The 27,214-nt window shown below is 57.9% G+C and overlaps 1 protein-coding gene across 1 annotated transcript; it reads left to right on the plus strand.

Moving 5' to 3' along the window:
• Positions 1-6,657: 6,657 nt before the first annotated feature.
• Positions 6,658-26,146, plus strand: KCNC4 (potassium voltage-gated channel subfamily C member 4). Its single transcript, XM_062595245.1, has 4 exons — positions 6,658-7,308; positions 12,821-13,757; positions 15,733-15,918; positions 26,066-26,146. The coding sequence occupies exons 1-4, from the start codon at positions 6,658-6,660 to the stop codon at positions 26,125-26,127; spliced, it is 1,836 nt and encodes a 611-aa protein (XP_062451229.1). The 3' UTR covers positions 26,128-26,146.
• The last annotated feature ends 1,068 nt before the right edge of the window (positions 26,147-27,214 follow it).

The raw sequence follows: 27,214 nt of genomic DNA on the forward strand, positions 1-27,214 counted from the left end.
TGGGGGGGTTAGTTTTAGGTGATAGCGTGTCGTCGCTGTGTGAGCGTGTTCGTGTGTCGAGGCCGTGCGTGCGCGCGTGTGTGTTCACGGGGGGGGGGTGTGCGCGTTTGTGTTTGGTTAGGATCCACTCTCTCGCCGTGCTCGGCCACCTTTGGAGCCCGCGCTGGGGGTTTCTCCCGCTCGCCGGGGCAGGCTCTTCGTGGATGCACCTTCCCGCGAGCCGGGGCGGGGGGCACGGACCAGGCTGACCCGCCGCGGCTTTTAGCCCTGGCAGTTTTGTTTATTTTACTTTTATTTTTTCCCCACGGAGGCGCAGGGAGCAGCTGCTAGTTAGGAGCACGGGCACTTTTCAATTTTCCTCCTGGGCGTTGGAGAAGGAAGTGGGAATCACTGCCGATATTCCTGCCCCCTCCTCTCCGCTTCGCTTCCCAGCCTGGATCCTGCTGCCTGGCAGGAGACGACATCCCCGGCTCAGGGCAAGGGGGAGCTGCCTAGACCGGGAGGGGCCGAAAGCGGCCGGTGCGGAGGGCAGAGAGGAGCTTTACAGGCGCCCGCCCGAGGGATCCTTGCCGTCCGCGGCCGGTCTACGGCACCTCCCGGCGTGGGAGGCCGCGGCCCCCGCCAGCAAGCACAGCGCTGGCGAAACCCTCCTGCGCGGGTACAAAGCACCGATCCCGTAATAACTCGTCCCATGTATCCTTGTAGCCGGTGTATTTACCAAGCGTGCCGTGCCGGCCGGACTCCTCCTCGGGAGAAACCCTGTAACAGCTGTAACAGAGTCCGATTAAAAGTCTCTTCTTACCCAGCTGCCTCCGTTTCCTTGCTTGGGGGTGGCCTTGGGGGTCTCGCTGAGGCTGGGGGGGGGGGGGGCTGCAGAGAGCTAAAGCTGGAGCATCCCGGAGCAGCAGGGCTGCATCCCGGAGAGGGAGCAGCGCTGCCGAGGCGGGGAGCGCAAGGGCTGATGCAGGGGCGACTCGGGCTGTCGGCATCCGTGGCCATCCGTATCTGTGCCCGAGCGTCTGTCCGTCCGCCCCATCCTGCCCAGTCACCCTATCATCCTTCTGCTTCCGTCCCTCCTGATCCCCTTTCTAGTCCCTCCGTCCTTCCTTCCTTTTTTTTTCTTCCAGAAGGGCCCATCCTCCCCTCCATCTCCAGAGAGGGGAACGTACAGCTCCCGGTGCGAAAGGCTCCGCACTGGCAAGCGGCGCTCCGGCGTCTCCCTTACCCCATCCTCGCCCGGCCCCGGTGCTGCCGGAGGCTCCCGAAATGCTGCGGAGGGGCGGGCGGCTCTCCCGAGTGACCCGCGTGGTTGACGGCATCCCCCAAGGATGTCGGCTGCCGGGTATTAGCTCCGCGCCGGGCCTGGCGGGAAGCGGGTCTGGCGGCGTCGCCGGAGGAAAACCCAGAGGCGACCTCTTCCCTTTCCTGCCGCCTTTCGCAGCTCCTTAGGCATGCCGGGGCTGAGCCGTGCGTGGGGAGCGTGGAGAAGAAGGGAGGGAAACCAGGTGGGTTGGACCAAGCGGGAGCTCCCAGCACCTCTGTGGTGGGAGCAGGGCAGCTTTTCCCCGGCGTCCGCGCTCCCGCTCCAGGTCCAGCCACCGCAGCCCCGCTCCGATGTAGGAAAGCGACAAAAGCAGCCCGGACGTGTGGTGGGGAGAGGTCCCATCAGCTGAAGGTCTCCGATAAGGGGATCGAAGGATGCAGCGGGGAGCTGGGGCTGGAGGCTCGGGTGGGAAGGCAGCGGCTTCCCGTAACACCGGTCACGGCGGTCGGAGCGGCGGGGAAGGGAAGCGCTCGGCTCCTCCGCTGTCCCGGATGACGAGGCCGCCTGCCCAGGGAGTACGAGGTGGGTCGTTCCCTCTGCCTTCCCATCCCTCCTGCACTTGCAGGACTTGGGAAGAGGCCCAGGCCCCGGGAGCAGAGACGTGTCCCAGCCATTGGATAATGGCTGGGTGGGATGGGGGTTGCTGTGAGCCTGGCTGGTCCCTGGCCACCCCACACCATGGATGGATGTTGTTCTGGGTCGCTTCCTCCTCTCCCGGGCAGGGAGCAAAACCCAGAAAACCCCCCAAAAAGCTGCAGGGGCATCTCTGGGATAGCAGCTATCACACCGATCCAGGCTTACTCTAGCCATGGAAAAGCCCCGGGTGCCTGCAAGGCTGGGAGGGAGAGACCAGGGCAGGTTTCAGCTCCATCTACCCCAAGGGGTCCTGGTGGCTGAGAGAGGCTCTGCAGTGCCAGAAACACCCAGCTCCTGGAGTCAGGGGATTCATGCAAAACCAAGGAGTGAAATAAACTGAAGAGGATGATCGTGGCCGTTGTGGAGCAGGCCCAAATGTAAAATTCAGGTTAAATTCATGCTTTTCTTAAAAGAGCTCTTTCCATGGCTTTTGGAGTTGGACTCTTCAAAGAGTGCGGGTGCTGGTTAGCGAGGGGCAGCCCTTGTCCCTCATGGTTCTTGCAAGAGCTGTCATGCAAGCTGTCCCCTGGGATGCGGGGAAAGGAGGGCCCCCATCACCAACCTCACATGCCCTTGAGGATGGGCTCTCCATAGGTAACTGGGCAGTAGTGGGTGCTTGTAACCCCGCTTGAAGGCTCTGTCCAGAGGAGATGGCTGGGAAGGAAATGTTCTTCCCGTCTCAAAATAACCCTGGACTGACTGTTCCTTACCTCGGGGTACGGACACACGGTGGAGCGGCGGCTGCTGCTAATAGCATCATCTCGCTGCAGTTCTCAGAGTGCCTTGACAAGTAAAGCAGTCATTTACCCCTGCTTATAAACATGGGGAAACTGAGGCACAGCACCAGCTTGTGAAATGCTCAGAGGCATTTAAAAGGCTGGCGGAGAAGGCAGGGCTAACATCACCGTCCCTACTTCAGTCCAGCCCTCCGCCTGCTACCGAAATGCTTTTGTGGAGCAGAATTACAACAGCGACGCCGCGGATGGAGCCAGATTCGCCCAGACACGCTCCGACGTGGCTGTTTTTCTTGCCTTTCTGCAGCCTGTGTTGCAGGACCCACAAGATGGCACTGTGTCACAGCAGCACCGGGACTCTGGCACCCGCATCCTCGGGAGAAATCTGGGGTTCGGGTCTTGCTTGCTCTGCTCGGGAAATGAGCTATTTCCCCTCCTTGACCAAGTGCATGGAGGAAGGAGGCTACAAACTCCTCGCACGCAGCTCTCCCAGGTTGGGCTGGAGCAAGCAATTTTAGCAAAGAATTCACCCTGGCAGAGGTGTAAGGCAGAGGTGAACCTTGCCCATGGCTTGGAGCAGCCCCTTTGAGCTCCACCAAGAAAAGAGCGTCATGAAAAGTTGCTCTAGATTCATATCCCGGGGAGGTACCATGCAGCACCTGCAGGGCCAGCACCCCTATGTTACTGCAGTCCTGCAGTGCCATGGGTGCCACCACCCACAGCCTGGAGACTGACCTGTCCCACAGAAAGGAGGAAAGAAATTGAAGGCAGGGAGCTGTAGGTTGCTGAGGTCCACATAGCCCTTCACGGGATCGTATTAACAGGAACCTGGTCGGGAAGGAGCTGGCGAGGTTGGCTTGGCAGTCTCCACCCCAAAACAGGATCATCTCACCATGACTGCTCCTGAGGTCCCCTGAAGACCCACCACAGCTGGGGACACCACAAAATCCTGAGGCCTCCCTGCCCTCTCCTTTAGGTCATACTTGGAGCTTCACTACTCCCTCCAGGCTTCCCACGGCTCTGTGTGCAGGACTGGGTGCACCAGGCTGGGGATGTGACCAATGTCTCCAGTCACAGCTGGGGTTGAGGGCAGAGGCAACAGTGTGATCTGAGAGCCAGGGGGTCAAGCCCTTGAGACCCAGCCAAGAACTGCGGATTTCCCAGTTGGAGCTGCTCCTCCATGATGTCTTCCAGGTCCACACGGGTCTGATCTTTGCTTTATCCCTCACCCAGATGTTGTCTGAGATGCCTTCTTCATCTTTGCAGCAGAATTGAGGGAGGTCTCTGCAGAAGTGACTCGCTCACTCCATAAAGGTCCTTATTCATCAAGCTCTTTCTATTTCTCTCTCTCTCTCTTTTCTTTTTTTTTTTTTTTTTTCTTTTTTTTTATGGACATTAAAAATCTGAAGGCATATTTAGAGAGCAGACAGCATTGGAAGGGTGATGCTGGTGAAAAGATGCCTTCCTTGCCTAGATGCAACCCATTTGTCTGGCTGACCGCTCCCTCCCACCTCATGAGGGGCCGCACTCTGGTGCATTGAGATCTCCAGGGAAGAAAGTCGACATATGAAATATTAGCATCAGGTCACAGCATTCCTTCATCCTGGCCAAACTCGCATTACGATGATGAGGATCTGAGCTGCGATGCCTGGCTAGTGATGCAAGACTCTCTCTCTCTCTCTCTCTCTCTCTCTCTCTTTTTTTTTTTTTTTTTTCCAGCACAGCTTTCCCTGGGGCTCTGCTCTCCCACACTGGTGCAGATCCGGGTGGCTGGGGTGTGGAGCTATGCTAGCTTACACCCGCTGAGGATCCGACCCTGGAAGCTGCCGAGATGCAGCTACAGTTGGACCCGGGCTTTCTAAACGTCAGGATTTTAAGCTCTAATGCCTCATGTCTTTTGGATGTTGGGGCTGCCCCAGCCACCCCAAAACCCCTGGTGGTGGAGTGAGCATTTCAAGCAGGAGACAAATCTGGGGAGGAGGGGAACTGGGACCCTGGAGCCTGACACTGTGGACCTTCTGCAAAGCTGCTGGAGGTGCAGAGGTGGCCACTGGGGTGGGGCAGGCAGGGGCTGACCATCCCACCCCTTCGCTCTGGGCTGGGGACCTTCTTATACAGCTGCTGGCCTCTGGCTCAGCTCCACCAGCCCCCAAAAGCAGGTCTGGGAGGGGGCTTGAATCCCACCTACGACCCCAAAGTACCTGCAAGCATCTCCTCTCCTCCCTCCATCCCCCCCCACCAGGGCCAGTGCAGCCGTAAACAGCCCTGGCAGGACCGTGTCCCTTGGGGCTTTGCCTTGGTGACGGGCTTGTCCCTCTGGGCACCTCGGCTCTTCCCCTCCTCCCCAGCCCCGGCGCATGGGTCTGGAGCTGCACGATTCCCGGGAGAAGTAGCCGTCCCCTGAGAAGCGAGGGGTTTGGGGGAAGCTGGGGGGGGGGGAAGTCCCCCGAGGTCGGGGTTGCGGGTACCCTGCGCTCTGCTCCGGGGAAGGGCCCAGCCCCGGCAGCCGCGGCCCCACCTCTGGGGAAGGGGCAGCTGCCACGTCGGGAGCTGCTTCTCGCCCAAACGGGGCAGCGAGCAGCCGGGGCGGGGGGGAGCGGGGGGCAGGGCAGGGTCTGCGGCACGCAGGCAGGACCACCTCGGCCGGGAGGCCCGGCGCCTGGGGTCCCTATCCGCTGCCCTCCCGGTGCGAGCGGCGGTGCGAGCCAGGGAGGGATGGGATCTGCTCGAGCCTCTGCCAAGAGCTGGCTCCGGCTCCGCAGGCAGCTCCGGGCTGCATTTCCCCTCCGGCGCGAAGCGGAGCTGGGGCGGCCGGGGCTCGCTGCGCGCTGACACGCAGCCCGGGCAGGCTCGGCGGGCGGCGGGGCGCCGCGGGAGGTGAGCCGGCGGCGGCGGGGGCCGCCGGGGGGGCGCCGAGAGCGGCCTGCGGGGGGTGGGCGGCGGGCGGCGACTGGAAGGGCTGGAGGCTTTTTATTTTTTTTGGGGGGGGGTGGATGCAGGGAGGGAGGGATGCGGGGATGGAGGGAGCGCGCGCGGGAGGGGGGGCGGGGGGGGGCAGGCGCGCTGGGGTGGAGAGGGGGGGGTCCCCGGCCCCCCCGGCGGGGCGGCGCCGGCTCCCTTAACCCCGCCGCCCTCTTCGCAGCCCTATAAAAGCCCCGGGCGGCGGCGCTGCCCCCGCCGAGCCGCCTCCCTCGCCGAGCCGAGCCCGCCGGGAGCCGCCGGGGCGCGCAACAGGCCCCCCCTCCCCGCCCCGGGCCGGCGCCGCAGCCCCCCCCACCCCGGCTCCGGGAGGGCAGGGCCCCGCCGAGGGGGCTCCGGGAGGGGGAGGCCGAGCGGTCGCACCGCCCCGCACCCGCCGCCACCCCCCCCCCACCCCCAAGCCCAGCCCCGGGGCAGGCGGCGGCGCCCGGCAGCCTTCCCCCCCCTCCCCCCGGCCCAGCGGCGCTGCAGGTACCGGGGGGTCGGGGGGAGGCAGCTTTGCGGGGCTCAGGGCCTGCCGCTCCCCCCCGCCCCGGCTTGGTGCCAGCATCCCCCCCCCCCCCCCCGCCCCGCGCCGTTCTCCGCATCCCCCGGGGGCTGTGCCGGGCGCCCCGGGGCCGGTGCCCCCTCCCCTGCGGCACTGCCCGCGGCCCCCCTCCTGCCTCCACTTGTTGCTCCCTGGCAGGGCTGGGCTGGCTCCTCATTTAGGGCGGTTTTTATTTCTGGGGGGGTGGTGGTTTGGAAGGAGGTGGAGGTTGCAGCCTCCCTTCCCGTCCCCGAGCTGCCACCTGTGTCCAGCTCGGCTCCAGCCTGCCGGTCCTCGCCCGGCGTCGGGGCTGCCTGAGGCCCGGGAAGGCCAAGCCTCAGCCCCCGCTTTCCCCTTCCCAGTCCCATCTCTGCCCCCTTCTCCCGCCTCCACCGACTCCCAGCTCCTCGCCTGGAGGAAGGGTGCGTGTAGCGTGCATCTCCCATCCACCAAAATCTATGATCAGCTCGGTGTGTGTCTCCTCCTACCGTGGACGCAAGTCTGGGAACAAACCACCCTCCAAAACATGCCTGAAGGAAGAGATGGGCAAAGGGGAAGACTCAGACAAGATCACCATCAATGTAGGGGGCACCCGGCATGAGACCTACAAAAGCACCCTACGGACTTTGCCAGGCACCCGCCTGGCCTGGCTCGCCGACCCCGATGCCCAGAGCAACTTTGACTTTGATGGGAAGAGCAATGAGTTTTTCTTTGACCGCCACCCTGGGATCTTCTCCTACGTGCTCAACTACTACCGCACGGGCAAGCTGCACTGCCCCGCAGACATCTGCGGGCCTCTCTTCGAGGAGGAGCTGACCTACTGGGGCATCGATGAGACGGACGTGGAGCCCTGCTGCTGGATGACCTACCGCCAACACCGTGATGCTGAAGAGGCCCTGGACATCTTTGAGAGTCCCGAGCCTGGTGGAGGGGCTGGCGGAGAGGAGCCTGAAGAGGAAGGGGGTAGGGAGATGGCCCTGCAACGCCTGGGCATGGATGATAGGCCGCCAGGGGCTGCCGGGGCAGCCGGAGGGGGTGGATGCTGTCGGAATTGGCAGCCCAAGATGTGGGCACTCTTTGAAGATCCCTATTCATCCAAGGCAGCAAGGGTAAGCACCCGAGATGCGTTGGTGGGGTGGTGGGATGGGGCCCATATTTGGGTTGTGTCATCATCTCCCCTTCCCCATGGGTTGTAGCAGACTCTCCCGTTGGGTTACACGGACCCCCCATGAATCCATCCCCCTCCTGCCATGAGACCCATTGGCCATCTCCCATCCTACTGGGAAGTATCTCATCCTTCACGTCCCCTCCCAAGCATCCCACGCAGACTGGAGGAGCTGGGACAACCCTCATGTCCAAGCCCTTCCACCTGCCCCCTTCAGGCCCTCGGGCCCTGCCCCGTGCGCGTCCCCGTCTGTCACGTCTGAGCCGGCGGCGATGAGGGATTGTCAGGGAGAGTCCTTGGCAGGGCTGAGCCCTGGCGGAGTTTCAGGACGCTCTAGGACAGGCTGGATTATTTAGTTTCCTCTTGCTAGGTTCTGTGTATCTACATGCTGAAAACAATGTTTAATGTCAGAGGCTTACAGCAGGGAGCCTGGGGCTGGAGGGCGTGCACACGCGCGCCTTTGCTTGCTGGCGCACTGTGCCCTCCCTCCCGAGCCGGGCACAAATCACAGCCCCCCAACACCCCCGCGCCCATCTGCTCCCAGGGAAAAATCTTAAATCAGGTCCTGAAGTTTGTCCCTCAGGCGCTCACACCCGGCAGGTGGCCCCAGAGATGCACCCTCCTCCGTCCAGGCTTGCACCCCTCCATGCGCTAGGGGAGCACCCCTGTCCCTGCACCCATGTGCCCGCACCTGGGTGCTCCCCCGGGATAGCCACCTGCATTGGTGCACCCAGCCTGCGCACACGCGTTCGCCCTCTCCCCGCTGACGGACGCCCACGGCGCCCGCACGGGCGTGCGGTGTTTGCAGCCCAGGCCCGGCGCTTGCCCGTCCCCGGGCGCGCGCGTGCAAGGTCGTCGCGTTGCTGGCGGCCCCCGCGCAACATACGGTCTCCGTCAGCACGTGCCGGCGCGGGTTCGCAGCCGCGACTAGCGCGTGCCCCCCCCACCCTCCCCGGCTTTATCTAACGCACGTCTTTGGAGGCTCACGTACGGCGCGAACGCGCGTGCAAATGTGTGCGCCCGCTAGCAAACACCCGCGACCCGCCCGTGCGCTTCAGCACCCCTTGCAGACCTTCCCTTCGCACAGACTCAAACCTGCCGTGACGTGTCCCACGTAACCGGGCATATCTTTAGGCTCCCACCACTATTTTGCACTATTTTGCATGCCTTTTTCCCGGATACTCTTAGATCATCCCCAAAGCTCTGCCTGCCAACCCCTCCGAGCGCCCACCCGCGCCGCTCCGCGTTCCCCCAGTCCTCTCCGTGCGTGTCCCCCCTGTCAAGCCCAGCTTATAAATCTGCCACACCACACGCATACGTATTTGGGGTCTAAATGAATCCTGGGCGCATTTTTAGCTGCAATGATAAGAAATCCGGCAGGCGTCTCACGCCCACCAGCAGCGCGCAGGGCAGGGGGTCGGTTCGCCGAGGAGGCGTCTTTGCAGCTAACGTAAGGAGCCCCCCGGCCCCCGACGGGCACACGCAGAGGACGGCGGGGCAGCAAGAGCGTTACTCGTTCGGGAGAGAGGACCCAAGCCCTTGCTCGTCTCTGAGGGCTCTTTGCCTCTGAGCGACGCTCTGAATGTTCGGAGCTCCAAACCGAGAAAACCAGCCAAATCATTCAGCTGAGATTTTTTTTTTCCACGTTATTATTTGGGTCTGCTTTGCCTGCGCACTGAGCTGCTCTTGGAAAGGCGTTCGCTAAACAGAAGCAGCAGGAGCGTGTCGAAGGCAACAGAAATGGCCGGGACGTGAGCCCTGACTGGGAAATGAGAGCAAGGGTTGGAGTGGGCCCAGTCTGCCCCAGGAGCTCCCTGCTTCCGTCCTACCTCTCTAGCATGACGGCTTGACTTAGCACCGGCACAGGGACGTTCGCCTCCCAGTCCCTGCAATGCTAACGCCCTTCTGGGTAACAGGCTCCCGGCTAAGATACCGGTGCATCTTTGCAATTGCTTAGGAGAAACACTTTGGTAGAAGGGGAAACTGAGGCACAGGCAGGGAAATCTTTGCTAGAAATCACGCAACCGCCCCATGATCAGCCTGTTGGTGATGGCAACCTGCCCAGAGCACCTAGGTTCTGCGGGGAACGGTCGCTGGTTCTGCGTCACCGTTCAGGGCTAGGGCGCTCATGGACCCGTGACCGTCTCTGCAGTGTGGTTCTGCAGGGATCTGAGGGGACCCAAAGTGAGATGTTTAACAGTGCCCCATTTCTGGTTCTCCTTGCCCTTTCAAAGGGAAAGGGGTGGTGCCATCAGCCTCCAGTGGTCCCTGGAGCTGTGCATCCGCTTGAGACCTGTTTCTCCATCCATAGCCTTGCTGGGCTGCTGAAAGCTGAAGGCACCCACTAGGTAGTAAATAAAGGCATGGAAATGGGAGGTGACAGGGGTTCACGTGACGGCAGCAGAGGTAACTTAAATAATGTCTCTAACCTGGAGGCCTCCTCTGGCAGCAAGTCAGATGCTCAGGAAGAAATCCAAAATAAACTGGGCTACAAGGGGTGGCTTGGGAGTATGGGAGCAAGGACCCTCCTTAGGGTATTTCTCTCTTTTGGCATTCCCAGAGCTGTCAGCTGGGGGAGCCTGTCGTGCCCATGTAGCATCAATGCCCACGGGATTATTGCTCCTAGTCCAGTCTCAGAGGTACTGTGAAAATTTGGTCCCTAGTGTATTTGTGGTCCCAGTTGGAGTGTGACAATCTGCTGCTCCCTGCGGGAAGCTGCTCAGGGAGATCTCAGCCTCGCGCGCTTGGGGGATTTTAGGTTTACTTCCAAGCTCTGCACAGCTGGGGTTCCTCAGTTTCCCCCCTTTCAAACTTACTTCTGCGGTCCTGACCTCACTTCTTCGGAGACTTCCAGGCTAGTGACACACAGGGGTCATGATATTTTGGGGAACAGCCATCCCAAACTGTTGTGCACATGTTGAGACCGTGCAGCTCTTTGGCGGATTCTGTAGGACTTGTTTGGTGAGGCTCCTGGTGCTGTAGCGGTGGCTACTGGGTTCCCAGTGCTGAGGCCTTCTTCTGTGTCAAAAGAAGTCATGCGGATCTCTCCCAGCACTCTGCTCTTTGGCTCCAGAAGAAGATGGATGGGCACAATTTCTAGATGCTCCTTGCCCTTGCAGTGTCCTGCTTTCGGAGGAGGTGAGGTAGTTTAGGAGGGCAGATGTCCCAGCTGCCAGTACAGCCGAGAGCGGGTAGGTCACAGCCTCCAGAGCTGGTGTTCCTCTCTGTGCCATCACCAAATGCATCTGTCCCACGAGAGGCAGTGGGAGCCAGGCACGGCATTCCCAGAAGCCCATATAGAAGTGCCAGCCCGAAACTTTGACCTTACAGGGTCATGTTTTGCCGTCTGGGTGTCTTCTGCGGAGCAAATACCCAGTGTCAGTTCCACCAAAACATCAGGCTGCGTGTGTGTATATACAGAGACATGTATAGAAGACACCTTCGGAAAAAAAACTTTAGCTGGGAGCTAGACAGAGGCCAGAGCTGAGATGAGAGATCTCAGGTCAGCTCTTCAGCTGACACAGAACGGGAGCAGCGCTATTGACTTCGGAGGAGGAGGTTGGTTCGCAGCAGCTGTGAATTTGAGTTTCCTATTTTTAGAGGCTGGTTCTGCTCCTGGGGCTAAATCGGATCTCACCTACGTGGTTCATACAGCAGTGTTGTTTTGTTGCCTGAGTGTTTTGGTTCTTCTAGAGAGCAGCGTTAGGGTCTCACTATCTTCCTTGGTATTTTTTTTTCTTCCCACATGGCTCTGATTCTAAGTTTTTAATTGGAAAGTTTTCCCAAGATTACTCGTATGGGGAAATTCAGGAATGTTACTCTGGGCTCAGCAGAAAAATGGATTATTCTGGCTATGCCACCACAGTGTAGACACAGTTGTCAAGTTACAACGGCCTTGCTTTAAGATCCCACTTTGGCTTGTTTAGATTCACTCTCCAAATTTTGCCCATGTTGCTGAGGGCAAGGTTGGTCGGCGAAGGCAGGCTGAAGCATGCCTATGAGCTACCTCCAGGACAGCCACATGATGGCACGTGGTCCAGGATGGTCTGGTTAGAGGGGTATGAAGCAGCTCAGCTCATCTGTGGCAGTTGTCTAACCTGAGCGGGGATAATTGCCTCGCAGAGATTTTTCCTTTAAGTAGAGGAAAAGTCTGGCTTAAACTTCATACCTAACTTCTAGAGGGCTGATGTTCTCTGTGCTGAATCTGTGCTGTGCCAGGAGCGGGTTTGTCCTTGGAGACCCCTGTGTGGATGCTCTCAGGAGGCCCAGGTCTCCTGACTGTCCCCAGCATATTAATACCGGTGTCTAGGGCCGGGTTTTTCTGTAGCGTGACTCAGGCTGCCTCTGCTGCTGATTCACTCCAGCCAAGGACCCTGGCTGTAATTTCAAGCAGGCTTGCAGTGCGGCTGCCTGCTGAATAAAGCCAGGCAAGTGGGTTTGACGACAAAACGAGCCGGTCTCTCTCGGCCAGAAAGCACTGAGAGCAGGCAGGTCACATCCTGCTCTGTGCCGGGGCTTTGCCATGCCTGCGGAGACAGCAGGCGGGGTGCGTTAGCAGCAGTGGGTGCTGTAGCACCCTCTTCTCCCAGGAAGCCCATCTTGTCTGTGCTTTGATCCTAAAGGAAAGTAGAAGAAGGGCTTTTCTGCTTGGAGGCTTTTTTTCAGGTGCTCTTAGAAACAGATGCTCTAGCTAATGGACTCATCATGAGCTCATCCTGCCAGGAAGGAGGCCTGAGTGTGATTGACTGGGCGGGAATGCCACCAAACTGTTTCTTCTGACACAGCCTTTGATTTCCACCTCGTACTGCTGGTCCATCCTCGTTTGCTTGCATCTGAGGCGAATCAGGAGCCCGAATGCCGCGGTTGTGAATGGCACAAATCTCTGATGTGGGAGGCTTTGGGGTTAATGCAGGGGAAGGATCTTTAAGCAGGCCCTCCCAAAGCTGCCTTCTGTGCCATTTCCAGTGGAGGCTTACTCTGTACGGAGGGTATTACAAGTCTCCCTTCATCACCATCATGGTCCTCTCCATTACAACTCCAGCCATGACTGGAGCCCAGCACACCTTCCCCAGTACCTATCATAGCACTGGGAGAAAGGTCCAGGACTGACATCCCCAGACACTGAAGTTTGCGATTATCTCCTGGGACAGATCGAGGGAACTTTCCTGGTCCATGATCCTTGGGTTTGGGGAGGAAGGGAGTGACTGGGTGGGAGCAGGACAACTCACCAGGTGTTGTGAGCCTGTTGTGCCCATTTGTGTCAGATGAGGACTTCTCTCACCCCTAGGAGGGGATTAGAAGAGATGTGCCAAATGCAGGTGACACCAGAAGTATGTCTCAGGCTGCCCTGAGCCATGGCAGTTCATAAAATTACCATCATCCCCAAAGGCTGACAACAATCTTTCTGTGTATGCCCCAGGAGGTTCAGCTAATGGCCCAGATAATTTCTTTTGCAGGTAGTTGCTTTTGCCTCGCTATTTTTCATCCTGGTCTCGATCACAACCTTCTGCCTGGAGACACACGAGGCCTTCAACATCGATGTCAACGTGACGGAGACCCTTGTGGTTGGCAACACCACGACGATTCTGCTGACGCACAAAGTGGAGACGGAGCCCATCCTCACCTACATTGAAGGTGTCTGCGTCCTGTGGTTCACCCTCGAGTTCCTGGTTCGCATCATCTGCTGTCCAGATAAGCTTCTCTTCATCAAAAACCTCCTCAACATCATTGACTTTGTGGCCATCTTGCCCTTCTACCTGGAGGTAGGTCTTAGCGGCCTATCCTCCAAAGCTGCCCGGGACGTGCTAGGCTTCCTACGGGTGGTCCGTTTCGTCCGGATCCTCCGGATCTTCAAGCTGACACGGCACTTTGTAGGCCTTCGGGTGCTGGGCCACACGCTCCGGGCCAGCACCAACGAATTCCTGCTGCTCATCATCTTCCTGGCCTTGGGGGTCTTGATTTTTGCCACCATGATCTACTATGCTGAGCGGATCGGAGCCAAGACGTCTGACCCGCGTGGAAGTGACCACACTCACTTTAAGAACATCCCCATTGGGTTCTGGTGGGCTGTGGTCACGATGACAACCCTGGGCTACGGCGACATGTACCCCAAGACCTGGTCAGGCATGGTGGTGGGGGCTCTCTGTGCGTTGGCTGGGGTGCTCACCATTGCCATGCCCGTGCCTGTCATTGTCAATAACTTTGGGATGTATTATTCGCTGGCCATGGCCAAGCAGAAGCTGCCAAAGAAGAAGAAAAAGCATATACCCCGTCCGGCCCCACTGGACTCCCCTACCTACTGCAAATCCGAGGAAAACTCTCCCCGCAACAGCACTCAGAGCGACACTTGTCCCCTGGCCGTAGAGGAGGGGGCAGCTGAGCGGAAACGGTCAGGTGAGATCCCAAAGCCCCGGGGCTGGGCCAAGGGAAGGGGACGCTTCTGGGAGCCCCCAAGGGAGCATTTGTTGTCCCCTCTGTCCTATCTCCCTGGTGCTGCAGAGGCTCTGGGGACTGGCCCTGCTGCGGGATGCAGCCTCTTGTTCTCCAGGTGGTGAGATCTTGGTGCATAAGGAGCTGGGGCCCTCAGCTGCCTGGTTATTGCGTGCTCTACGGGTAGACCAGTGTGCTGTAGATCAAAATCCCCCTTCTGAGGTGGGGCAGAACCGCTGCAGAAAGGCCATATTAAGCTCTCTTAAAGGTGTAGATGAAGTCACCTTCATATAATTTAGGATACCTCTACCTAATCTACATCTTCCTTACCCTGACAGAGGTAAGACCTTTGGTTCAGTTCCCGTCTTAGCCTGGTAATGCCCTTGGGATAGATTTGCTTCCTCCCACCATAACTGAAGGGTGTTCACCAAAGTGGATAAATCCATGGATATTCCCTGGGGTCTGACCTCTACCTCCGCATTTGTCTTCAAGTAAATTGAGCATCTCTGCATGGCAAGGCCAACGCTGATCCAAATCCTGTGCTCAGGCAAGAGCAGAATTAGCCTCTGTACATTCATTATTTGGCCTCACTGCAATAAGCTGAAAATTCTGGATTGGCTACTCTCTTTTTCAGGTTGCAGTTGCTGTTTATGTGATGGGAGAGGGCATGCCCTTGGTTTTGGAGCGTCCAGCCATGGACAGTCTTTGGTGGACTGGGCTGAGCTCCTGGGGAGCATGGGAACTCTGCTGGGGTATCATGGCTTGGCCTGGAGGCTGCTTGCCTTTTCAGCTCGGTTTGCTGCCAAAGGCACCTCCAGGTCCCTGGTTCAAACCCATCTGGCTTTCTGAGTGACTTTCAAAGGACAGTAGCAAAGGGTGTAGCAGAAGGCCAACGGTGCACAGGGTGAAAAGAGTCGGCTGGGTGAATGTCCTGGTCCTGGTGGACTGATACCTGTCGATCAGCTGCTAAGCCTGTTGGCATCAACGCACTTGGCAGTGTTGGTAGCAGGGAATGAGGACTGAACGGGCTCAACCTGCTTGGCAATGAGAGGGCTGGTGTCTCGGGACTGTGCTTGGGGCACATCTAGGAGAGAATTTTGCAGCTTTGCAGCAAATAAACAGAGGGTCAGGGCTGTTGGAGCCCAGTGTCTGGTGCCGACGCTGCATTCCCTGAGGTCTACCCTGAACAGCAGCAGCAACACAGCTGGTCATGTGTGTCTAACAGTGGTGCGCATTCACCCTGTTTGACGTGAGAAGGTCTGAATGCCCCAGATGGGTGTTTCCACCTTATCAAATTCCCCTTCACATGCGTTCATGGAGCCCATCTGCCCCAGGAGCCCTGGGTAGCAGTGAGAGGAGCTCCCCCCACCCCCCAACCCCACAAAAACCCACCACCCTGCAGGTAGCAGGTCAACCCAGTCTCTTCACCCCTGCATTCATCCAGGAGCTCAGTCCAGGGGGCCAGATCCTCACCTGGCAAAATATCCTCTCTGCTAATGAGCTGCAGAGTCAGATGACATAAATTAGCACTTTACCACCACAGTGAGGAGTCCAGATTTCCTCAACTGGTGTGAATTTTGGAGAGTTAATTCCTATCACTTGAGTGGGCAGGTGGGTCTCAAAGACCAGGGTGTTTCTTCCCCTTGCCAGTCCTGCTTTGCTCCACATAGGGTATATAACTCTCAGCAGGAAGCAAGAATTGCTCTTTGCTGCTTGGGATTAAAACCTGGCATGGTCCTGCTTCCCCAGACACAGTAAGTTAGCATGTCCAGGCTGGGATCAGTGCCTGAATCCTTGGGTGTTTTTCTGGGCCATCTGCAATCTGGTCCTCTGCTTCCTTGCGTGGTCTAAACAAACCCTTCTGTCCACCCTTGAATCTTGGGAGCAGCTTGTCCTATAGGTTATTAACTGCTGGTTGGTCTCTGCCATCTTCTTGCAGACTCTAAGCAGAATGGTGAAGCCAATGTGGTGCTGTCAGATGAGGAACAGCCGCTGTCGCCATCCGATGAAGAGAAGCGGCCTATGCGGCGCTCCAGTACGAGAGATAAGAACAAGAAATCTTCCACGTGCTTCCTGCTGGCCACAGGTGACTTCTCCTGTGCAGCAGATGGAGGCATCCAAAAAGGTATGAGGGAGGCTGGAGGTGTTCGCTGGCCAGAGCCAGCCTGTGGGCTGGGAAGGATGGGGGTGGAAGAGTGAGGTTGATGCTCTGGGAGAAAGCATGCTCTGCAGGGATCAAGCCCCTTGTGCCTACACAAGGCCAGCTGGCGGCTGTGAATGCCATGGGCTGGCCCTTAAGGTGCTAAATGGCCTTGGCGTTCAACTCCCTTCAGGCTCAGCCTCTGCTCTGTGATGCTAGTGAAGGATTTGACCAGCATGTCTGGGTATGGATTTACTACATCTGAGACCATGATTCATGTCCATCTGCCTGGCTGTCTTCTGCTTCCTCCATCTCCCCTGAATATACTGGTCGTCATACACCTGTCTTCCTACCTCTCCACTGGCTTCGTCTCTGTCCATCATATCTCTCTGTGCTAGCTATGCCCTTTTTGTTTCCTCCTCCCCTGGCTGCCACCATGTGGGAGCTGTGACCTCACACCGGCCAGACTGCTGCCTCTGGGGACAAATTTGTCCCTTTGCTCATCAGTGCTCTGGCTCCTATTGCCCCTCCAGCTCTTCTCCTTGCTCCTTATCCAGCCAGCTCAGTGTGGTGTGAAGGGGAGAGCTCTGCTGGGGAGGCAGTGAGATCCTCATTGAAGTTGGCCAAAAGGTTTTCATTAGGTGAAAGATGGCTGGGGAGTGAGGGGGGCGCGCTTTTCCTTTTCTCCTGTGATGACTCTTGGTGGGGTTGAGCCCTTTATTGGGAAACAGCAGTGAAAGCATTGGGCTGCCAGAAAGGCTGTTCCTGGGTTCGAAAAGTCAGTTTTGCTAAGCCTGAAGTTCTGAAGTTTTCTCTGGAAAACGTTGGGGCTAACCAGCTAGAAAAACAAGCAACTGCTCTTCCCATAGCAAAACCGGCCTTTCTGGCCTGATCCCTCTGCACTGTCCTTCAGCCCTTTTCTGCCCCATCAGTGAGCATGCCCAGTGTTTATCCCCAGCACCTCAGAGCCTGGGCCCTGGGAGGATGAATCCAGAGGCTATTCTGAGCCACCAAACCCAGGTAGCTGATTGCCAAGTTAAGCCTTAGGGTCTGGCTCGTTCCTCCAGCTCTTTCTTACTCACTTGCATATCTGTAGTGGTGTGGGATAATATAGCTGAAGAGCTGACCTGCCTCTGTGGTACCAGCTAATCCGTGGTTACTCAGTGGGATCGGTGTGCATGACTTGGGACCAGACAGGAGGAAAGAGGACATGTTGCATCTCTGAGCTTCAGGGCAGGGCTTGTTAGCTTACAGTGCTCGTGCTTCACAGGTCCTCAGAGTCTGCTGCTTTTTAATCCCTTGGGATGGTGAAGGCTAGATAGACTGGGACAGGAAGACCTTGGCCTTGGGTCTGCAGCGTCTGACCCTGTTGCTGGGTTCATCCCACATTCCTGGAAGTTTTTATACTGTAGGGAGTAGCCTGCTTTCATTAGGGAGGCAGTCCAGCTTGTCCTGGGCTGTCCAGGGCCAGGCTTTCTTATGGCCCCTGGGAGACATTTGGAGGCAATCACATTTATTGCATTAGTAGAACCAAATTGGTTGTGTCATTCTGGGAAATGAAGGGTTTCCTCTGGTGCTGCTGTCCAACCTTGTCCCTCTTTCCTTTTCTTAAAAAAAAAAAAAATGGAGGAGAAAGCAGGGACCGAAAGAAAAAAGCCTTGTTCATCTTCTGTTCAGGCAGAGGGGGATCATATAAACATTTGCTTGTAATCCCCCCTTCCTTTTTTCACACCAAAAAAGAAAAAAAAAGAAAAAAAAAAAAGAAAGACTTTTCCTGTTAACTTGGTCTGTTTTCTTAACACAGATAAATGAAAAGAGGTGAGCGGGTCCTATGCCTATGGCTGGCTCTAGTCCTGTCCCAGACCTGGGTGGTGATGTTGAGCCAGAAAGGATGGGGGGAGGGTCAAAAGTCAACGTTGATCTTTTCCTCTACAAGACATCAATCCAGGCATCTCTTTAGCTGCATTTTAGTTTGGCCAACTGCAGTCAAGGGAACTAGAGCAGCTCAAACGGACGAGGGTCCAGTCCTGCTCCCAAGTGATACTGCTTGGTTACAGGAGGTCAATTTTTTTTTTCCTTTCATGGTGACAAGAACAGCTATTTGAATGGGCATTTCAGTGATCTCTCTTGGTTCACTCTGGTGTCCTTCCTGCATATGTCAGTGTTTTATACAGTTAAAAATAGATGTGTGCGTGGGTCACTTGTCCTCACCTTGCTGAAAGGCTCCTGTGCCTGGAGAAGGGTGGATCTGGTGTTCAGAGGTCCTGAGTGATGGGTGAGACTTTTTGGAAAGAGAAAGCCTCTGTTTCTGTGTTCTTCTCAGGCTGTTGGTGACAGGTGGGATGCTGCTCCAGGAGGTCGAGGCTGATGTCTTCTCCTGTGAAATGCTCCCGTATGGTCAAGGTTTGCTGTGAGGTTAAGGAGGCTCTGATCAGAGGGGTAAAGCAACATCTTCTTTTCTGGTCGAAAGCCATGGGGAGCTGCAGAGGCACCTCTCCCTGAGCTCCTGATTTATCTCCTGCTGAGGCTGTTTGTTCTGGTACTGGGATGTTGGCAGCTCTGCAAATTGAGATGAGCTTGGTTCTGAGCCCGATTTACTGATGGCCATCTGTCAGATCCTGGGACAGGTACTGGTGTCTGTACAAGCTGTGGAAATCATGAGATGGGACTGCTTGGAATATGCTGCAGATCTTGGCATCAGCCATGGTTTGAGCCTGATTCCAGAGGTTGATTTCTTTGGGGGCAGCTCCGAGAGAAGAGATACCCTTTCCTGCAGCCCCTTGCTTGTCTGCTGTTGGGGATTGCTTCCCACCTTTCATCTCCGTCCAGCCCTGGGGTCCTGCTCAGAAATTCCCTGCAATGTCTCTAGCTGGTACCTAACACATGCTGACATGGGCCTGTCTTGGCATGTGAGCATCCGTCCTCTGCTTGGATGGGTCTGTGGGCTGTAGGCATGGGGAGCAAGGGTGGGTCAGATTGCTGGTACAGGGCTAGGTTGGTTAAGAGGGCCTGGGAAAACCAAGAGACTGACTGAAACCAGAGTGGCTTTTCAAGGGGTGCAACAGGAAAGCAAATTACAGGGAGGGAAGGGAATTTATCTCTCGGCGTTGGATCTCTGCAGCAGATCAGGGATTGCAGCACCTCCCTTTGACGGCACGCTGGCATTGCAAAGCGGCCTCCATTAGTTTTTTGGCTTGGTTTCCGAAGCCCAGCACACTGCGTAGCTCATTTTACTCTGCTGCTTGCTGTTAGTGTGGGAGAAGAGCGGCTTGCGGGTTGAGCAGCCCGCGTGGTCAGGGGCACCGGGTGCCGATACGCCAACGACATACTCCGCTCCCTCGCGTGACTTGGGAGGTGGGGAGCAGGGACAGGTCTGTGTTGGCACAGGGGCACGCGTGCGAGCGTGTAACCTGCACGCGAGTGCCGGCCCACCGTTACGAACAAGCGCACGCGTTCCCTGCCTGCCTTACCCCATCTGCTGCTGACTCAACACATGCGCGCCCATGCAAGCAGGCACGTGTGCTCGCACGCTGCGAGCGTTTGCACGTGGGTGACGTGGCTCCCCAGCGTCGCCCGGTCGCCGGGACCTGGGGGAGAAGAGCCCCCGGAGGTACACACTGCCCCATCGCTGTGTTTATAAGATGCCTCCACACAGCTCCTTGGCAACAAACCCATTTTTAAACCAATCCTGGTGACCTCAGTTAGCACCTATGCGAGTTGCTGGGATACCAGCCTCGCTAACGAGCAGCACCAGTGGCAATTAGCATAGCACAGCCTGCTGGTGCTCTGCAACTTTACTCCTCGGTGGCAGCCGGGTGCTCGCGCTTGGCACGCAGCTCTTCCACCGGCCTCGCGGAAAGCCACCGTCACCTTCAGGACTGAGGAAGTGGAGACACGCTTCTTCCCGAGCTTGTTCCCGGACGTGCCAGCAAGCCTGGGGATGAACTGGGAATAAACTGGTGGGGAAAATCAAGTGTTGGTCTTTGGGCAGGTGGCTGTTTGTCCTGGAGCCCTGTCTCAGAGGGGTGCTGGAGCTATCAAACATCCTTATGAAGTGCTGTCCCACGAAGTGTTGCTTAAGACCTAATCAAAACTGGCAGCGCGATTTTGTCCCTGTTTCTATTTGCCCTCCTGCCCCGTTTTTACCGGGTGATCTCTGCAAGAGGGCAAAGATCATCGTTAGAAAGGATCGAGCCGTGTCAGCGGGGCCTTGCACTGACGAGGTGGCTTCCCGCAGGCCCCTTAATGACCCTCGGCCGAGCCGATGTCATTTGGAGGTTGGATCCACAATTAACCTCCGGTTAATTGCAACCTACGATCGCAACCGGCCGCGAACGCCCACCGAGTGCGGGAAACATCCCCGGCTTGCGATGGGGGAACCCTTGCGCGGGCGCCCCGGCCTCCCCCTGCGGCTCGGGGTGCACTAACGGCCTCAGCCTGTTCGCTGCATGGATTTGGGCCGTGGCTTTGGGCCAAGAAGCCAATAAGGAAATTGCTCCTCTCTTTGAGGGTTGATTCTGCTCTTGCTTCTGCTGTGGGCAGTGGAAAAGCTTTGCTGAAGTCAGCAACAGGTTTAGGCAACCAGCCCTCTCTTCTCCTCCCCTTTCTCAGCTTTAGAGCGGGGAGAAGCTTTGCTGGAGGAGATGCTTCGCCTCGTAGGGATCTCAGTTATTAAAAGAGGTGGAAAACCCTCCGTGCCTGCCCGGTTGGCTGCTGCGGTTAGGAAATGCTTAAGAAATAAGTATAGAAAGTGGATAAAATCGGATTTAAAGCAGCAGCGCTCTAGAGCTTTTCAGGGCTGCGCTTGCGTCTCGGTGGCGTCCTCGTCCGCCCTGCGCTCGGCTGGGCGAAACGGGCCTTCGACGCGCGCCGGCTCGGCTTCCCGCTGCCGTTTCCACTCCGGCACCGTCTCGGCGTGAGCGGGCAGCCCCGAACCGAGCCGAATGGGGCCTGCGCCGAGCCAGCGCCGGCAAACCCGACGCGGCGCCTTTACATCGAAGCAGAACCCGGAGATTTCCCAGGGGCCGCGGGGTTGTTTCGGTGCAAATACCTGATCGCTTTCCGGAAGGAAAGGTAACTTTGGCCTGTGAGAACGCTTGCTCCGGTTGGCGCTTCGTCGTGAAAGCTTAAGCAATGTGGGAGCGCGAAGGGTTTCTCCACTTAAAGAAATAATATTTGCACTTGAGTTTAATTTCTCATGGAAAATGAGCACGTTCACCTGCTCCTCTGTGCAGAAAGGTGTCAGCAGCAGCTTGCTCCTAGAGCACGCGTAAAAACCGGAGCCGAGGGAATAATTCATTACAAATCACGTATTTGCTTGAATTCTGCTTCTTTCCCCGTTTGCTTCAGCCCACAAACTCCCCAGCCTCATTGCTCATTCAAAGCGATTTGCAGAACAAAACCCGAACCCCTGAGGACCGACACGTGGAACCGTTCGGTCTCCCGGCATCGACGGAGCCGGCCGGCGCCGGGAAGCACGTCCCGTCCCTTCCCAGCCCCGACTGGCGACTGAGCCCGGGAGTTCGGCTTTGCCGCCGAGCGCCGCCTGCTCACGGTGCTCTGGGCGGATGGCGGCAGGGATGCGGCTGCGGAGAGCGGGGAGGAGATGGGATGAGACCTCTGGAGCGGGCTCCTCTCGCAGGGAAGGCCCTGCGCTGAGCGGGGTGCGCTGATTTTTTTTTTCTTTTTTTATTTGGTCTGCTCCCAAGGCCTGGATTCGGCCTTGGGAGCCGAATGGATTGGCTTGGATTCCCGCCGGGACCTCTTTGCGTTCATAGCGTTTTAGGTCTTTCTTTTTAATAGCCTCAGCTTTCTGAAGGGAGCAGATGAATAAATCTCTCTTCCTTGTCCAGCAGCAGGCAGTTCCCCTCTTCCTTTTTCTTTCTTCTTTTTCTTTCTTCTTTTTCTTTCTTCTTTTTCTTTCTTCTTTTTCTTTCTTCTTTTTCTTTCTTCTTTTTCTTTCTTCTTTTTCTTTCTTCTTTTTCTTTCTTCTTTTTCTTTCTTCTTTTTCTTTCTTCTTTTTCTTTCTTCTTTTTCTTTCTTCTTTTTCTTTCTTCTTTTTCTTTCTTCTTTTGGTGCTTTTTCGCTTGATCCTTCCTCCCGTGTGCATCTGCTTCTCCATCCAACCTCGGGGACAGTCACAGGGCTGAACGGGGCTCACAAAAACAGGCCCCGAGGTCTCAGCGGAGGCCGGACGGGCGCCCGGGTTGGGTGCGGGGAGCGTGCGGGCGACAGACGACCTTGCTCTGAACGAGGGCGAATCCTTCGTTCGCGCCCTGATTTCGCCTCGGTTTCCCTTCGCGGAGAAAAGGGTCGATGCCAGGAAGCTCCAGCGCTAAAACTTAATGTCGCTGCGGCATGAAAGATGCTGCGCTCGGAGGAAGCGCTCAATACCTTGGCTGACGTATTTATTTATTTTTTCCTCCCCGCCGAGTTTAACGAGCTGCCAGGAGGAGCCAGTCGAAACATCTCCCTTTATTTAGGAAGAAAGCGAAAAACTCCCCGTGTCCGATAGGCAGGAAGAGCCCGGAAAACTCTCACTCGTTTTGCTTTTCCTCTTTCCTCGCTCTCTCCTTCCCCAGGCTCGTCGGCAGGGGAGAAGCTCGGCTCGGTGCTGCGAGCGGCTTCCCGGGAGTTTGGCGGCGGCTCCGAGCGGACGCGGTGCCGGGGCCGTCCGCGCGCGCGGCGTCCCCGTTCGGGTCGCCCGTCGTTCCTCTGTCCGCGGGGATTTCCTCCGCCGGCGTAGCTGCGCTCGCCCCGTTTCTGGAATCGAAGCGTCTTCGTGCACCGCGCGGTTCCGGTAGCTCGGCGGGCTCGTGAGTCGCGCCGGAAATCCGGGAAGCGCCGCTTTGCAACGACCGCCGCCTTTCCTCCGGCGATCCGGCGACCCTTTCCGTGCTCTCCGAGTCCTGAGCGATTCCTCCGAGGTCTCTCGCCGGAGACGCGGCGGGCCGCGGCGTTCCCCCGCGCCGGGCGTCTCGGGCGCCGCGTGTTGGACCCCGGCACGGTGCAATTTTTAGAAGCGGCGTTATGCAAGCTGGGAGGAGGCATGACGAGCGCGCAAAAGGCTCCTGCCTCGCAAACAGCAGAGCCCCGAACGGGAGCCGCGGGATCGCGGTGGGAGGCACCGACCCGCCGGGGAAAAAAAAAAAAAACAAAAAAAAAAAAAAAAACAAACAAAAAAAAAAAACGCTGCTTCTTCTCTCCCTCCCCCTCCTCCATCATCTTCCGAATAAGCAATTTGGGAGATGCAGGAGCAGGAAAACCTGTGATTTTTATTATTATTATTTTTTAAGTTGGATTTTTGGTAGTTTTGGGGGTGAGCTCGCATGGGCTCCCCCCCCCCAATAAGGCTATATGGGGAGGTGTAGCGGCTCAGAGCAGCAGACAACTGAATTATGTAGCCCCAGGTCTTATCTCAAACAGTGGCCAAAATTGGATGCCTGGAGAGCAGGATAAGAATAGAGCCGGCGTAGATGATACTTCCCCTGAATATTCTCCCAGCCACTTATCTATGTTTAGGGATCTGGAGAGGAGCACGCGTTCCAACTAAGGCAAAATGCACCGGGGAGAAAGCAAAGTTGGTTGATTTATTCTTAAAGAACCAAATAAATCAATAGGCATACAGCTGCCTCTGCCCAAGTCCTAAAATGGCATTAAAAATAATAATAATAATAAAACGGGTAGGCAGCAATCGTGACCGCGCCGAGCTCGCTGCCGCTTGCCCGGCAAGCCGAGGGCGCCCAGGTAGGAGCTGAGCCGCTCCCCGCGTGCGCCGGGGCTTCGCGCGGGAGGTTAAGCGTGACCCTACGGTCCCGGCCTCGCGTGCGAAGTATTAATCGTTATCGTTGCGACAAGGGCTCTGTTCCTCGGGAGGTGCCCGAAAAGAGCCGAGAAAATAGAAAGGCCTGTCAAGCAGCCGGGCGGGAGGTTAAGATGTCGAGAGAGTAATTGCTCTACCCAGAAGCGGCCTGTTTCTGGCTTCCCCAGCGCTGCCAGGAAAAAATCCTCAGCGCTTATTTGATGACAATAAAAAGAAAAAAAAAAAAAAATCTCAACTATCCCTTGCCCGTGCCGCCGAGGAACGGCGGCGAGCAGAAGCAGACGCAAAATGAGACGCAGCTGAGCTTAAAAATAGGCGCCTGCTAGCTCCCAGCCCGTCGCTGCGTCACGTCCTCTCGGGCAAGGGGTTTTGGGGGGCTTTTCCCGTGCGAAATATCCGAGCGGGGCTCGGAAATTATTTTGCAAGGTGCTTGGGGAAAGGGTTGCTCTCCTCCCCACGCGCGCGCGCTGCGGGGGCATCGGCGTCCTTCGGCGCTAGGTTTGCACCCGGGAAAAGGCCGAGGAAGGAGGTTTTTTGCGGCGGGAGGGGGCTGCTTCGCGGCCGGTGGCGGCGCGGAGCCACGCCGGGAGGGCGGCTTCCTCGCGGCGGCTTTGTCCCGGGGCAGCGATTAAACAAAAGTCGGCGCTGCTGTTATTTATTTTTAGTTGCGCTCATTTTGCCGAGCCTGCGAGCTGCTTTCCAAGGCAGGTCCCCGGGGGAGCGGGGCAGCGGGTCTCGAGCTAGCGCACGAAATGGCTTTGAGCGGGGAGGAGGAGGAGACGGGAGCTAAAAGCTGGCTCGTGTCGCCGGCGGATCGATAGAGCTGCCGGGGAACGGCTCGAGGGGGCCGCGGAGGGCTTTGAGCCGCTTGCGGCGTCGCCGCTCCCACCGATGGGTTTGCACGGGGCGAAGCCGGGTGCCCCGTCCGCCCTGGCACCTCCTGAGACGCGGCTGGCATCTCCCGCGGGGCCAGGAGCCTTCCGGGGCTCGGCCATCCCGGCTCTGCCTGCGGCGGAGAGGCACGACCCAGCTCCTCGGTGCCCAGCGCCGGCGATGCTCGAGGGAGGACAAGACCTTTCCGTAGGAGAAACCGGAGCTTTGGAGCTGTGTCTGGTCTCCAGCTGGGAAATGTCCCGAAAGGCGGCTCCTGCCTCGACTCAGGGGCGTTATCTTCCCAGCAAGACCCTCATTGCTCGCACGCGGGAAACACAGCAAGATTTTAGCGCGTTCCCACCCTAGGACGATGCAAAGCAATGGAGGAAGCATCTCTCCTTCAGTCCTAGAGATCTGAGGCCCCTTTTGGCCCCCAAACCTCCAGTCTCGCACCTTTCCGCGGGCGTCACGGAGCGTCCCGCTGCCTCCGCGCGCTGCCTGCCGGCCCCTCGCTCGGAGAACCGCGTCCTGGCACGGCCGGCGAGGCGGCGTTGTGACTCAGAGCGCCAGTCAATGTTAATTAATTCAATGATAACGAATGAGAGAGAGAGAGAGAGAGCACTGCGGGATATTAATGCACTGGGCTTGGCTTTGGGACATCTGGCTTGGGCTTGCTTGGAAACTTTGGGTCCAAAGCAGCTTTTTTGGAGGAAAGTGCTGCAGCGATGGAGGCTTCTTCCCTCTGCTCTTCATTTTTAGCCTTGAAGTCCCCTCGATTCCTGTTCTTGTTTCCCTCGGGGAATTGTTTTCCAAGTCTCCAGCCTGGGGGGTCTCCGTTTTAGTCCACTTTGAGGCATTTTTGACCTGTTTGCCTATTTTAAGGGTAGAGCGTCAGCGTTTTCTCTTTCCAGACGGCATCAAAGAGTTTCAGCCCCGTATGCGCAGGTGATCTGAAAGACGATGATACGGGGTTAACCGGTCCCGGGTAGCTGTGGTTCCCGCGGGGCTTTAAAAATCCAAGCAAAGCGGTGGAAAAATTCACCCAGCGCGTTACGTCACGCGAGGGTACGTCGGGACGGGCGGCGGAGCAGCCGGACGCTCCGGCCGTGCCGGGAAACGGTGCTCCCGGGTGCAGGCGGGCGGCTGAGCCGCGGCACCAAAGCCGCCCGCCCTCGGCGCCGGGGGATTTGGGCAGGGACGGGGCGGCCCGGGAGGGGATGGGTGGTGGGGGGGGGCGGCGGGGGCCGCTCGGTGGCGTGAGCCAGCCCGCGTTGCCGAAAGCCGTGCGAACCGTTGCCCGCTTTTCCCGTTGCAAAGCCATCCCATCCCAGCCGCATCCTCCCCGCTCCGTGTCTCTTTTCCTCTCTCGCTTTTTCTCTCGCTTTCTCGAGAAGCAGCATTTAGCGGCGCGTTTAATACGTGTGTCTTTAATTGCAGAGAGCTGCCAAGACGTCCTCTCTCCCAGTTACCCCCAGGGCGAGGTGGTCACCTTCTCCTGAGCCCGGCGGCGGCGGCGGTCCGGTCGGTCGGTCGCCTTCTCCGGAGCCGCCGGCGAGGGGACACCTTCCCCGCGGAGCTTTGCCGGCCGGGCAGCCGGGGCGGCCCTGGCTTCGCCCCGATCCGCCCGCCCTCCCCTCGCTTTGGGACGCCGCGCGCCCCGCGCCGCTCCCGTCGCCGCTCCGAGCCGGCCCGGCTCCATCCGGGCGGGGAAGCAATAGCGGCAGGGGCGAAGGCGGCCGCCCTGCGAGGGTCAGTGTCTTTCTAACGCTGTTCCATATCTCTGTGATCAAGGCAATACTAATCCCGTGACCTTCCGTCCTGTACGCATGCCTCTACCTGTCACCCAGCACTAGAGTTCGAATAAAGACGTCCGCGAGCTGCGGTCGGCTCACGTATGCGCCTCCCGGCCTCGGCCCTTTTCTCTCCGCGAGCTCCCTGCGCCCCTGCAAATCCCTCCCCGCTGCCGAAACGCCGGGTGCCCCGGCGGTCGGGCTGCCCGGGTGTTGCGGCCGAGCCCCTCGCCGTCTCGCGCGGCTCAGGGCCCGCTGGAAAGCCCGTGGCAGGTTCGTTCCGACGTCCGTGCGATCCTCGTTTGTTGAAGATTTAACGAATCTGACTCTCCGAGGCGAAATCATCGGCGTTATTGCGGCGCCGTCCTTAGGTTTCAGAGTGAACGCCCTACGGCGATGTTCTCCCCGAGCTGAGCAGCCAGACTGACGGTGGAGCCGAGCAGGCAGCGCGGAGCCGATTCGCAGCTGGCTGATGTTTTCCCTTCCGTTCCGTAGCTCCCGGTGCTCCTTCGCGCCCCGCCGAGGAGGCTGAAGTCCTCCGCGCGCCCCGAGGGCTCGGCGTGAGGAAGCAGCAGAGCCCGGACTCTAGTCCCTCGCTTGAAGCATCCCAAATCACCGGAGGGGCTTTGGTTAAAACTTCCAGGGAAGAGATTGTGGGACTCGCTCCCCAGGGCTGACGTTGCCCTGGAGGGCACCGGGTCCTCGATTTTGCGCCTGGAGATGCAAGGAGAGACCCGGAAGGTTAAAGCTTGGGGAAAATCCGCTCGTGTGATTGACCTACCACGAAACCGAAGAG

Source organism: Rhea pennata, chromosome 25 (assembly GCF_028389875.1).
Source record: "Rhea pennata isolate bPtePen1 chromosome 25, bPtePen1.pri, whole genome shotgun sequence".
NCBI classification, from domain to species: Eukaryota; Metazoa; Chordata; class Aves; order Rheiformes; family Rheidae; genus Rhea; species Rhea pennata.